Here is a 14,895-nt window from a genome sequence, read left to right as displayed (position 1 = left end):
GTATAATTTTCTCTTTTACTAGTTGCAATTATATTAAATATAAAACCATATTTAACTACGTTTCAATAAAAAATAAATAGTTGAATTCGGTTCAAGAGCTTCCATTTACTATATATAATGATATCTTAATAGCTTAATGACAGCCGAACTTAGCCCTTGCTTACTTGTTATAAATGCATCTTTACAATATCCGATTTGTAGTAATTATAATAGACTTTTATCGAGTTGAGCTCTGGTATAAATTATATCATATGCTAGATATTGGACATAAGGGAGGTTTATGACGTTATGTAGAACGGAGAGTAGAGCAGCCAAATGGGCGTATATACTTCCATAGCATTAACATAGGGTTCATTGTCTTTAGTACATACAAGGGGAGGAGGTAAAACACATAACGGCTGTAACGTGCGGGCAGGTATTGCCGGCGCTACACAGGGCGCGGTGTGCCCTCTTACGATCTGTAATGTGACACGCGACTCGTGTGAGCGGCGCACGAGTTATTGCAAGCTAATAAAGTGCTGACACAGCGACAGTAGTATACATTTCTCATACAGTTTTTAATGCACATAATTCAATTAGAACACTACACCACGATCAATTATATGTATATAATAAAAAGCCAATATAAATTATACACACAGTTCATGCTCGTTCATGCGAGCGCCTAGTTCATCTTGCTGAAGAGTAGAACACGAAAAAGATACAACAGTTTATAACGAGCGGTTGGTGAGCGTCGTAGGCTGATGGAGCTAGCTAAAAACGGGAATTTGCCAAAAAATTAAAAAAAAAAAATAACTAAAAAAAATTAATTAAAAAGTAAATTTAAAAATATTTTTCGCAAAATTAAAAAAATATATATTTTTCGAAAAATTAAAAAAAATATAATTTTTTAAGTTAAACGGTAAATTGGTCGAGGCTACAAAAAAAATATTTTTTTTTTTATTTTATCAGACATTTTTTCTGGCTAGCGACTAGCACTATACATACATATGTATATACACCGGTGTGTGTCAGCTGTCGGTCGGTTCTTTACATATCCACATTCCCTCGTTCGCTATCTAATTAAACAGATGTGCTTTACAAGATCGCTGTGTGCTTGCAAATTATCTACATACACACATACATAGTAAACAGTACATATGTGCATTCATATAATTAGACTCAGCCGAAAAACGCTCGCCTTTCATTAGACGGGGAAAAATTGTTTGCCATTCGATTTGAACAATTCGCTTAGAGCGCGCATTTGGCTTCTGTACCTGCTCGCGGTTTATTGTTGTTGCTAACACTCTTCATTATTCAACATAACTACATAAATATATACGAGTACATAAGTCACGGTTCGTGCGTTTTGTTCGCGTGCACGCGTGTCTTCTTTCAAGTGCACTCAGCAAAAGAACTAAGAAGAAAAAGAAGTGAATTTTTACAGTAAATTTCGGTTGTGTGATTACATAAAGTAAAGTGAAAAAACATGCAAATGAAGCAGAGTTTCGGACGCAGTCTCTTGAATGAATTTAAATTGCGAAAATTCGGCTTCAAGCATAAGCATTTGGATCAGTTCTATCAATCGCAGGTAGAAATAAAAAAAAAAATTAAAAATTAAAAAATTAAAAAAAAATTTAGTTTATAAAAAAATGTACCTTATTAAGTGCCAAAAAAAAAATAACCTAGGCTAACAGAAAAAAAGTTGTCTTTGTGTATTGATTGACATTGAACAATTAAATAAACGTGAGAATTTTCAATTTCTGCATACGCCAGTGCATTTTCTGTTGACAATGCAAATTTTTTTTCGTGGCCGCCCAATTCGTTGTGCTATTTTCGAAATGTTTACATATAAGAGTTTATGCACATACAAACATTTGTTTACAAATACAAAAATCTAGAAAGCAAGCTATTCGAAGTGTTCTATATTTGGCATGAGTTTGAGTTGCATGACCTTTGACAAGTTCAACTGACAGCTGGTGAACAAGTTTGTAGTGCAAATTTAAATGCAAAGTGATAAAACACAAAAAAAGTAAAAAAACTAAAAAATTAAAAGAAAACAAAAAACTAAAAAAAACCAAAAAAGTAAGGAAGGGCTAAGTTCGGGTGTAACCGAACATTTTATACTCTCGCAATTTATTTATTTAATTTTATTTATATTATGAGTATATAATTAATATTCGTCATACATATTGTCCATTGAATATATATATGTATATATAAAGTCCATTGAAAGTTGGAAACCATAATATTAGGTTAGAAGCACCGAGGTCCGTCCTCGTGTTCGATATATGGGCCTTAAAAACCTATGGTCCGATTTCGGGGATTTTTAGAATGGGGCTGCCACACTATAAACATAGTATTTGTGCAAAGTTCTGCACCGATATCTTCACTAGTGCTTACTTTATATATTGTAAAGTGAAAGATTCAGATCGACTTCAAAGTTCTGGTATATGGGAAGTAGGAGTGGTTGTGAAGCGATTTGGCCTATTTTCACAACATATCATTGGGATGTAAGGAAACTATTACAAACCAAGTTTCATTGAAATCGGTCGAGTAGTTCCTGAGATATGGTTTAAGAAGGGGCTAAAAAAAAGACCGCAGAATGTTTGGTTTATATAGCTCTATTGGTTTGCGAGATATGTACAAATAACTTAGTAGGGGGCGAGGCCACGCCCACCACCCCAAAAAAATTACATCCAAATATGCCCCTTCATAGTGTGATCCTTCATACCAAATTTTACTTCCATAGCTTTATTTATGGCTTAGTTATGGCACTTTATGTGTTTTCGGTTTTCGCCATTTTGTGGGCGTGGCAGTGGTCCGATTTTGCTCATTTTCGAAAGCAACCTTCCTATGGTGCCAAGAAATAAGTGTTCCAAGTTTCATTAAGATATCTTAATTTTTACTCAAGTTACAGCTTGCACAGACGGACGGACGAACGGACGGACGGACGGACAGACAGACATTCGGATTTGAACTACACCCTTCACCCTGATCACTTTGGTATATATAACCATATATCTAACTCGTTTAGTTTTGGGTGTTACAAACAACCGTTATGTGAACAAAACTATAATACTCTCTTAGCAACTTTGTTGCTAGCAACTTTGTTGCGAGAGTATAACAATCACACAAAACGTGCAAAAAATTTCAATTTCCTAAAATAAGGTTATGTGCGATTAACACTCACCGTTGAAACTGTTGAAAAGTGCATGAGTTCATAATAAATACGTGAGCGTGGCTTATAAAATTAATAATATTTATGAATAAATACATTGTATATGAAATTGTAGAAAAAATTCCATGCTTCTTCCTGTTTTACTCCCGCTTTTTGCGCTTAAAAATCAGTAAATAAGTTATAATTTCAAAGGCAGTTATCGCCGCGTCATGACAAGCTTAATGCATGAGCCGGTCACATTTCTATTAAACAGTATTTACAGAGAAAACCCGTTACTAATTGTTACGTTGATGTCTTCTCATACAAAAAGATTTATACATACATATGTATGTATATACTTGTTCTGTAACACTACTATACGAGGGCTGCTATATATATTTCTGGCCTAATAATGAAAATAGGAATATTTATCAACGAAAATGGTTTTATTGTTTTTCAAAATATTCTCCATCAAGATTTATACACTTTTGCATGCGCTCAAACCAATTTTCAAAGCACTATTTTTGAGCCTTCTTTTGAGCGATTGTCAAATTGTGCGGGATCCAACGAGAACAAACCTTTTTTACGGCCAGGTGTTCATGCAATATCGAATGTATGCTGGTGGGAGAAATGCATAGGCATGCCTCTATCTGAAGGTATGTTACATGACGGTCGAATGTATATCGAATGTATGCTGGTGGGAGAAATGCATAGGCATGCCTCTATCTGGAGGTATGTTACATGACGGTCTTGAATTATCAGTTCACGTACGGCATCGATGTTTTCTGGCACAACGGCTGTTTTTGGGCGACCTTCACGGAATTCGTCTTTGACTGCTATAGGATGGTGCTTCATAGCCCTACAAAGATTTTAGTTCAATCATGCACTCTTGTCGCTATAATCCACGTCGAAAGTTGTGAAAAATTATCGCACGAAAATGTTCACGAGTTAATTCCATTTTTTGGCCGAGATGAATTTTTTAATTCCCTGTAAATAAAACAATTCACGATTAAATGACAAAACATTCCGAGTAATGTTATGCTAAAAAATGTCAAACTTTCTAATGGAAATGTCAGATTGCACCTGGCAACACATAGTGTTGCCTAGGCCAGAAATATATATAGCAGCCCTCGTTTTATATATGTACATATGTATGCCATATTGCAAATCTGATGCCACACAAGGCAGCGCAAGCGCAAACTAACAAAAATGCATTATATTCGTTCCCAAATTGGAATGTCAGTCGTTGCGATTTATACACGATTTTCATTTTGTCAAATTTAATGACAATCTATTGCCATAATATTTGTATAGTAGTTTATGACAACAGCCACATTAAAATAATATACAAAAGTTATTTAGTTGGAAAAAGTTTACTTTATGCTTGCCAATAAAATTGACAAAAAATCAACTCCATTAAAATTGGCAATTTGTAAAATATTTTTTGGAATTGTACAAATGTCATTTAAATTTGACAAAATCAGTATCAAAGACTACTTTCTGAATACTTTTTTATATTTAGTACATAATTTTACTATATTAATTAATGGAGTGTCAGTAAATTTGACATATTGAGAACAGAACTTTGCTTTCTGATATAATTTTGACAATTGTCAATTAAGTGTTATAAAATTTCACTACCAAAATATCTTCATATTGTATGGGTATGTGGTAAATGAAAACAAGTTGTGTGGAAACTTTCATACAAATAGTAGAGAGATAAGGATTTTGGCGGATTATACCAAATATATTTGGTTTCATATCTATTGTCAAACAAGACTAACGCAATCTTTGCTGGATAGATAGATACATATCTAACAAAAATGCGAAAAAGTAATGATAAAAGTGAAGACACTAGAGTAAATATTTTTAGTGGAATATATACAATCTGTTGACTTTAACCCGATACGAAAATGTTTATTTTCTACTCTTATTGCGTCAAAAAGATTAAGCACGTTTGAAGGTCATTTATCATATACATATAGGTGGAAGGAAAGTGAACTCAAAATACCCCTTTTATACACTATTTGACAGTTTTCTTTATCGATCAGAAGCTAACTGATAGTTCCCAAAAATTTTTTAGCTACTTCAAATTTGCCAAAAATATGCAAGTTGCCTTGAATCTCGCAGGTCATTTGCGGCGCGTTGACCCTGGCCATGGCGTTAAATATATTTTCCTACATGTTTGTGCATATTATATACATACATGTGTATATAGTAGATACATACATATGTTTGTATATATGTAAATGACGTAAAACATCGTCAGCTTTCGCCATAATCATGTGTTTTTGTCATATAAAATAGTGCAAGATAACAAAATGAAATGGAATTTGGGGAGGAAGCACATTCTTCCGTGGAATTTTATGTGAGTAAGTTTCAAAGTCATTTCTACGTACATACAATGTATATTTATATATAATATAAATATGTATATGCATACAATATCCATATGTACGTATGTGACTAGTAAGTAGTTCCTTATCAAATCATCAGAAGGCGGAAACAACGGCGCGGCTGTGTAGACCGGTGTTATCGTTGATATCAGCAGTTGTACGCTCTTCTAAAAGCTTAAAGGCTTAGTCTCTCGAATAAACAAAACACTACGCCATGGTGTCGCTCTATGTAGAACTCGTTTTTTTTTAGTAAAATGCGTGTGAAGATCCTTCCAATGTTGGAGGAACTGTAACAAAGTGGTTTTTTGAAGAGCCCTCTTATTGAACTTTTCAATATTGAAGTACCGAGGCTTGGGTTTGTCCACTTATTTTAAAGCAGATTAGATGTTTAAAAGTATCACCAAACTGACGCAGATAGTGCTGCTCATACAGTACCTTGATCAAATACACCTACTTTTGATTGCTCTATTTGGAATTAGTGTGAGTAAAATATTTGTAATTTTCATATAGACGATATGAAGGGTAGTGTGTTCTATATATGAAAATAGAGATTGGTATACATAAGTTGCCTTTCGGTAACAATCAGCGACCAGATCAAATATCATTCTGATTGTAAAGTTCGATTGTCATTTAAGGCGATCATAAATCTCCATGAGCAAATACCCCACTACATGTTTTCATACTATGTATACAAATGTAGTAATCCACAGTGTTATTTTCTATCACAGCACTGTAAATTCATATTAGAGGTGGGTATTCCATTAAAATGTTTAATTGCAAGTTCGCGCATAATTGCAAAATGCACAAATCTATATACTTTATTAGTTGCCAGTGATTACGTTTGACGCTCTGTTTCGAGAACAGTAAGTTGATGTTGCGGTTTTAATTCTCATAAAATTAATTAAATACAGAGGACACAATTGCATTTTTTTGAAACAGCAAAATGTTGTTATTTCGGGGAACTCAATAAAATATTTAATCGGTAGTTTTACAAACTTTCTGTGAATCACATGAAAATGTACATATGTATGTATGTACTAATGACGTACATAAAATCATAAGCTTCACTTGTAATTGTTTTACAAACAAACTGATAAAGTACTACAATGTAGAATGTGATTAATTCTATACTATTTCCATACGTGGAATGTTCAATAAATAACGGGAATTTCAAAATTTAAATTTTAGTGAGTCCAATTGGCATTTGTATTCATTGCTTACTTTTTCTGTATCAGTCACTAAGGTTAGACAATTTCGGAGGTATTCGTTAAGATCTCACACTTCGTTGCTTGTTCGTGAATTCTTGGCCAAAAACAGTACTGTAACGATACCCTAGCCTCCATATTCGCCAGACATGGCTCTTTGTGAAAATGAAAAAACGTATAAATACCGAAATAAACCTCAAAAACTGTCGGGTACAGTAACAGTTTATAACAAAAAACGTGCTTGGACCAGGTGAAGGTTTTCGTCAAAACCGCTTGGCAGCCAATGTGTTAAGGATCGTAATTTTACAAGCATATGAGAAATCATTGAAAGAGCCAAAGATATATCCAAAATCGAGTTTGGTAAATATTTCGACGATGAGAAGAAAAGCTGGCATACGTGCGTAGTATCAAATGTAGACTATTTTAAAGGCGACAACATTAATGCAGAATTAATTATTTAATAACTTTTTTTTTAACGAAAATTACCTTTATTTTTTCCACTCCTGAACATATATTCATGGATGACATCATTATTCCACATAATCCCCATCTAGAGTAAAAACGTTTCGATAACGCTTCGATAGTGTGAAGTTTCAAATCCTTAAAAATAGGCATTTGTTTCCATCATGTTAGGTTATCATTTGAGTGACATTTTTTTTTCAGCGAACCACCTCTTGAATCTGGGAGTAAATAGTCCTTGTGGTCAGATACGATATACACGGTTGTGTGAAGTCTAGTTTTTTATAGAATCTCCCAACAGACGGTCTTGACGAACTCTTGGAATAAGAATGAAGTTCTGCCTTATCAAAAAATCAATTGACCTAGTTGTTCCCAGAACCCAAGTCGGCTTTACTTCTCTGTTAGACTAAGTTGATTAAGAAGGTGTCATCCTTAACGAGAGGAGATGAGAACGTAGTGGCGTATGTGAAATTGGATTTGTATTAGAAATAAAGAACTATACTAATTGGAAACAGCAGTGGTCCTTAAATTAATGCTGAAGTTTCAAATTTAAAGGAAGATTGCGGATCAAAATGTAAAGAGAAACTGAAAGCGTTACAATTGGCGCTACTAGATGTTTAGTATTAAGAGTCTATTCATACCTCATATGTGTGAGGTACCGAAAGCACAAACTTTGACTCAGCAAATATATACTATATAATAAATAAATAAATATTCGATGCAAAACTCTCTCTTCAATTTCAGTGTGTGCGATTCTTCTAAATTCCATTTTCCATTTAATTTTCAGTGGCAAAGCGGTGTGCGCAGTTTCTATTATTTACTATACCGATGGATCTGGGCGTTATTCTTTATTTCTGTGTTCACAGTATCCTTGGTTTTGCAATTATCCGATGGCAAATTCTTCATCTTCTTGACGAATTGGGGCATAATTGCGTGTATGTTGGCACAGCTAAGCGGTGCTATACTCGTGACACGATGGTACTACAATTTGGGCAGTGCGCGTAGCACGGTGATGGAGGAAAAAATGCTGAAGGAGCCACCGCCCACACCAAGACTGATCAAATTCTACTGGCTGGTACATGGTGCGGCCTTAGCATTGGCGCTCGTTATCACCACAGTTTACTGGAAATATTTACATGGGAAAATGGGTAAGTTTTGGCTTCTTTAGATCTTTTGATTGCTATGGTAATGGAAAAGGGTATCTACACTTTTTACATAAATGCGATTCTCAACTCAAGTATGACTGAATTAGTTAGTTAACGCAAGTGTCGAACTAAAACTATTCAAAGGCTCAATGGGCACAAAGAGAGAACGAACCGAAGGAAAGAAACTTAATTTTAATTTTGATTTCAATGGAGGCCGACAACTACTAATCAAGTTCAATAATGCCAATGAAAGATGTCTTAATTAAATTGCACTTAGTCTACTTTTATTTGGTTTACTATTTCAAACACTGTGACTTTATTTGGTGAAATCACCCCTACAACAACTTTACGCCCACACTCTCACCAACAACAATTGAATAATCGAATGCGATATAGAATTCTCACTTTGAATTTATTTACTTGCAGACAAACCCAACCGCTATCCGGTGATGAGCTTCATAACACACTGCCTCAATTCAGTATTTATGCTGGTTGATTTCTGGTTGGTCGCATTTCCGGTGCGCCTATTGCACATCATCTATTGGATGCTGTTGCCCATATTCTTCTACATATTCACTGTGTTCTACTACTTCGCGGGCGGCAGCGATGAGTGAGTATTATGAAGTTAATGTGCAGTTTATATTTTGATTGTGATTTATGTTTCTAATTTCAATTTGATATCATTTTGCTCTTTGTAGATATGGCCACCCTTATGTTTATCCAATTTTGGATTGGACCGTTCCCATGCGCGCTTTAACCACCTTCGCTGGTGTTTTCATCTTATATGTTATCTATGGCATTGCTTTGTTTTCGCTTAGTAAATTTAAGCGGTATCTGTCACGTACTGTGAGCGCCATGGATAGTCCACATGCCATTGGATTAATCTGAAGTATTTTATGTTAGCAGAATTACTTTTAAGCATCGTAAGACATTTTAGTATTTGAATTTTTTAATACACACACTCATACACTCATTATACATTTATACAGTATATTTAAATGCACATAAGACGTATGTATATGTAAATGCTGGACATATACATACATACATATTCATATGCATTGCATTCATGCATTGAAATAAGTATTTCGAGTAGTTAGCACGTAATTTAGAAGAAAATATCGAAAATTGAATTATAGGCCTAAGTGATGATAACCTAAAGTCGAAACTTTATGCTTGTTCCTAATAAGTATAACCACAATGAATCAATCAATGAAATAAATAATGAGCCAAGAATTTTAATTGTTTTATTAAAATTATGCATGTCATTGTCTACAATATTTCTTTTCATCCAAAAGCTTATTGCAAATGTTAAACTTTTTTCAAAATGAGCTTTTGCAAGTTCAAATTCAAAAATATGTGAACAGTCTAAGGTTTAAAATGTCTCTAGAATAGGAAAAAATTAAAAATTAAATTTTAGACTTAAGTGATGATAAAACTGAAGGCAACACTTTGTCTCTAATCGGCTACAACCACAATTAAATCAATGGGACTAATCAGTGAATCCGCAGCGAATTCGATTATCGATCGTAAATGTTCATGCATTGCTTCATTCCGTCGATAGACTGCTTTACTTCTTTAGTGAGAACATAAAACTGACCTTCTTAGCGAGTGAACTTAAATTTATTTAAATGAAGGGGCAATCCCCTGTTTTGTTATTTTTTTGGTTACAAACTTAAAATTTAACTGTAAATAACCCATAATATATGTATACATGTGATGCCTTTACGCATTTTCTTATATCCATTTTCGTCCTGGATTGGAGAGCATACACCGTTTAACTATTGTAAAATTTCTCCCTAAGAAGTATTTAATTCGCCTCAGGCTCTTTGAGAAAATTCTTTCGCTATTTTGGGGGGCATCTTTATATCGGTTTTAAACACCTTAAATTTATTTTTAATTCGGTAAGTGAGTTCAATGTGATCGTAAATTTTATATGCGACGCGGTTTCAACGATTTCCACGTAAAAATTTTCGATCGTATCGTGGAATCTGTCTGCAATTCGTATATACCACTGACGTGACTTCGCAAAGGATAGAGGCATCTGCGAAGTTTTGTATTTTCGTCCCAGATCGACCGACGAATTTAGTGACAAAGAAGAAGAAGGGCCATTTTCAACAATAAATTCAGAAGTAATATGTTTAATGTGGTGAATTGAGATACTCACCCCATCATTCTAGAAACGCTATTATTTATCTATTCATTCTAATGTGACAGTTGTTGCATAGGGTTTGTTAAGGCTGTATAGGTTTTTCCAATTGAGGCGATCTGGAACACAATTTATAATGTTTCGAGATATTCGAGTTAACGGAGTATTGAATTATATTTTTTGTTCTCCTGTCTAAACAATGTGAGGAGTTCGGAACCTTAGTGTACGAGAGTTCGGCCATTACTGTCTAGCTTCATTGCCCGACAAAATCTAAAATCAACAAGTAAGGAAGGGCTAAGTTCGGGTGTAACCGAACATTTTATACTCTCGCAATTTATTTATTTAACTTTATTTATATTATATAATACACAATTTGACCCACATATTCATCATATATATTGTATAAAGTCCATTGAAAGTTTTAAACCATAATAATAGGTTAGAAGCACCGAGGTCCTCGTGTTCGATATATGGGGCCTTAAAAACCTATGGTCCGATTTCGGCGATTTTTAGAATGGGGCTGCCACACTATAAAGGTAGTATTTGTGCAAACTCTGCAACGATATCTTCGCTAGTGCTTACTTTATATATTGTAAAGTAAGCGATTTAGATAGTCTTCAAAGTTCTGGTATATAGGAAGTAGGCGTGGTTGTGAAGCGATTTGGCCTATTTTCACAACATATCATTGGGATGTAAGGAAACTATTACAAACCAAGTTTCATTGAAATCGGTCTAGTAGTTCCTGAGATATGGTTTTTGACCCATAAGTGGGCGATGCCATTTTCCATTTTGTAAAAATCTGAGTGCAGCTTCCTTCTGTCATTTCTTATGTGAAATTTAGTGTTTCTGACATTTTTCGTTAGTAAGTTAACCCACTTTTAGTAATTTTCAACCTAACCTTTGTATGGGAGGTGGGCGTAGTTATTATCCAATTTCTTTCATTTTTGGACTGTATTAAGAAGTGGCTAAAAAAAAGACTGCAGAAAGTTTGGTTTATACAGCTCTATTGGTTTGTGAGATATGTACAAAATACCTATTTAAGGGCGGGGCCACGCCCACTTCCCCAAAAAAATTACATCCAAATATGCCGCTTCATAGTGCGATCCTTCATACCAAATTTTATTTCCATAGCTTTATTTATGGCTTAGTTATGGCACTTTATGTGTTTTCGGTTTTCGCCATTTTGTGGGTGTGGCAGTGGCCCGATTTTGCTAATTTCGAAAGCAACCTTCCTATGGCGGCAAGAAATAAGTGTGCCAAGTTTCATCAAGATATCTTAATTTTTACTCAAGTTACAGCTTGCACAGACGGACGGACATACAGACATTCGGATTTGAACTCCACTCTTCACCCTGATCACTTTGGTATATATAACCTTATATCTAACTCGTTTAGTTTTGGGTGTTACAAACAACCGTTATGTGAACAAAACTATAATACTCTCTTAGCAACTTTTGTTGCGAGAGTATAAAAATTGTTAAAAATGTCAAATACATGCTATATCGGGACATCCTAGTACATTTAAACCAGTAAAGGACACTCTTTTGTAGGAAGGATCTCTTCCCATTAACTAGTTAGCTTCACACAATTCGATATCCATGTTTATATTTGTTGTGTAGTCACTATAAATGTTTATCTTTCTTGCATTAAAACTAAGTACTAAAAGATGGGTTTGGTATAAAGTGATAATTAAAACACTAAATAAATTTTTCTAGAGTTATTTTCTCTAACAATCCGCACATCTCTAACAACAAGTATTATAACATCACTAACTGTAATCTAAAACACTGCAGCAAAAAGTGTTTACAACACACTTACACATACATCCAAAAGCGTCTATAAATCTTCGCTGCAGCAGTTGCCTTATAATCTTCATCATCATCACGTTGTGTTTGCATAGTGATTATAGGCTTGTGCTTTACGTGTATCTCTTTATAGTAGACAAGTCGACAATCAAGGCAGGTAGTCAGGTATGTTGCACAATCAACGTCATTATACACATGTGCTACCACATATGAGTTTATACACAGAAATACATGAATATATATATATGAAGGGCTTAACTATTTTTTGCAATTGAGATGTACAAACCTGTAAGTATATACATACATATATTTGGTAGTTATGATGTGATATTTGTTAGTGATTCATGCTGTGCTAGTTGGGATCGTCTCATGTTAACAATGTTGCGTGGGTGTTGTAATTTTTTTAGTATATTAGTAAGTCCACCTTTCGCATGGGCAGCAACAAAGCTTTGAAATAAAGTGCTGTCATCTTCAAAGATGCAATGAGAGCGTTGTTGTAATCATATCAGCATATTTTACAGAGGAAAACAATGAGTAATAAAGATCTTCATACATAGATTATTTTGAAATCTATTAATTGAATTGATGATTCTAAATAAATCTAAATTAATTTCAACCGTTTTGAATTTTCCATTGGATTTTCCATTTTACGTAGCTCAGCATTCATAAGTACAGTGGTGCCCAAATAATTAGAAACCACAGCGTTACTATAATATTCATCCTCATTCTCTCATTCGACTTCACTCATCCCCATTGACTAACCTTGCGGAGAGTTTAGTTCTTGACACACTTAAGGTCAAAACAAGTGTAACTTCAATATTGACTTAACCATTACTTCGTTTACTTTTGTTGTTTACCGCAATTTGACTTTTAATTGCCGTCACATGCTATGTTGTTGCTGCTTCTCCGCTGATATCTTTTCAACAAGCTTTTTAAATTGCATACAACAACAGTTAATGAGTTACATATTTACCTTTATGTGGCTGAGTGCATGCGAGAGTAAAATATTTGGTGGCGTTGATCTCTTGCGTGAGCAGTATTTGTTAACACTCAGTGCGTGTTGATCGTAAATTTATTTCTCAGTTGATTTTTAGATCGTTAGAAAGCTTTCGAAGCAAATCAAAAAGTCAGTGGATGGTATGTTATTACGTTAACGACTGTAAATGAAATGAAGTTAACGGTACATAATTTTTTTTTCATTTTACCAAGGAGTTAGGAGGATATTGTAAAGTAATTATTAATTTATATATTATCAAATTGAGTAGGCTTAGTTTTATATTTAGCCACAACGTAGAATAGTCAAATTCGACATAAACAAACCATTCAGTTGAGATCTTAAAACATTTAGTTTCGAAATACAATACTTTTTCCATTAGCGACTCAATAAATGTAAATAAATTGTTATTTCGATCTGGATTCAAGAAGCTTTTACAAAATATCTGTTCTTGAAATAATACTTTTCTATACAGCTAATACCTGTGCTTATATCCATCGCAGGCTTCCTTGATACTCTCTGTGGTTTTTAGTTTTAATTCGAGAGATTTTATTTGCCCATTATCACTTTGTTGACGGTTTAACTAGCTCCAAGTTGTTTAAATTCACCTTTACTTCTTTCACCTTAATCGATTTCCAATACGTGAGCCACGTTGAAACTCGTTAAATCAATTTTGGACGGTCTTTATCGAAGTAGAACTGCTCTTCATCATCACAATAGCTAAAAGCAAGAATATAATCACGGATCGATATTTTTCTTTTCTCGTTTTGCTAAAATGCGATAACACTCCCAGATTCGGCCGTCTATTTCTCTTGCGACTGCGGTTCCATCTGGCGCGGTTGATAGTAATGTGTTCTCCTTCTCCCTCCCTCCCATCTCGCAATGGACCCATTCCTTTGAAATAATTTTTTGGTCCTACAGGTAGATTTTTCACTTCTATATCCGATATTTCGCGTCGTTGTTCGAAAAGTGAGATACGAGAAATATTTAGTCTTGATCTCGCAAAGTCGGGACATTCCAGAAGAAAAAGATGAGATGATTTCACCCCGTCCGCCTCCAAGCATCTTTTACAGCTAGCATTCGGTAAGATTTTTAAACACTTTCTACTAAGGAGACTAAACTTTACTAATGGCGAAGAGCTCGGTAGACCTCATGCGATTCACTTTAGGCCAAAAGCTTCTGGCGACTGCGCCACCACAATAAATTAAAGAGATTGTATTGAACGTGTGCTTTGACATTACATAAAATCACTGCTGCCTGGTAGAGTTCTATAGATCATTATGACTGATTTTATTATTAACGAGTGAATGGGTTCCATAACCCTGTAAAATACGACACAATGTTACATTAGATAGCAGTTACATAAGATAAATTATTGTTAACAGTAACAACACAATTTTTGCCCGCTTGACAGATGTGGTTTTTAATGGTGGACACTTTTAGGCTTCTCACTAAACTAAAATCAGCTTAAAACTGTTTTAACAAAAAGCTTACACAAAAACCGCTTCCCATTAAAAAGATACAAAAAAGCTGAGCGCAGAACTCTGCAACAACGCTCTTTAGATTTTATCGTTTTACAGTTGATCCACTAACTTTGGTGAGC

General features: G+C 34.4%; 1 protein-coding gene across 2 annotated transcripts; it reads left to right on the top strand.

Moving 5' to 3' along the window:
- Nucleotides 1-565: 565 nt before the first annotated feature.
- On the top strand, nt 566-9,580 carry LOC105216499 (protein rolling stone). 2 transcript variants are annotated; one of them, XM_011191022.2, is made up of 4 exons: nt 566-1,570; nt 7,987-8,347; nt 8,771-8,954; nt 9,043-9,580. In XM_011191022.2, the coding sequence occupies exons 1-4, from the start codon at nt 1,469-1,471 to the stop codon at nt 9,230-9,232; spliced, it is 837 nt and encodes a 278-aa protein (XP_011189324.1). In that variant the 5' UTR covers nt 566-1,468; the 3' UTR covers nt 9,233-9,580. The 2 variants fall into 2 exon arrangements, with proteins under 2 accessions (XP_011189324.1, XP_054083211.1); XM_054227236.1 differs by lacking the exon at nt 566-1,570 and adding an exon at nt 5,818-6,015.
- Nucleotides 9,581-14,895: the final 5,315 nt, after the last annotated feature.

This window comes from Zeugodacus cucurbitae, chromosome 3, assembly GCF_028554725.1.
Source record: "Zeugodacus cucurbitae isolate PBARC_wt_2022May chromosome 3, idZeuCucr1.2, whole genome shotgun sequence".
NCBI classification, from domain to species: domain Eukaryota; kingdom Metazoa; phylum Arthropoda; class Insecta; order Diptera; family Tephritidae; genus Zeugodacus; species Zeugodacus cucurbitae.
This window is presented reverse-complemented; position numbering and strand designations above follow the sequence as displayed.

Excerpts from the sequence above, each read along its gene's own strand:
- LOC105216499 (XM_011191022.2), top strand. The coding sequence starts at position 1,469 with ATGCAAATGAAGCAGAGTTTCGGACGCAGTCTCTTGAATGAATTTAAA. Across the intron at positions 1,571-7,986 it reads ATCAGTTCTATCAATCGCAG|TGGCAAAGCGGTGTGCGCAG; the intron begins GTAGAAATAAAA and ends TTTAATTTTCAG. Across the intron at positions 8,955-9,042 it reads TTCGCGGGCGGCAGCGATGA|ATATGGCCACCCTTATGTTT; the intron begins GTGAGTATTATG and ends TGCTCTTTGTAG.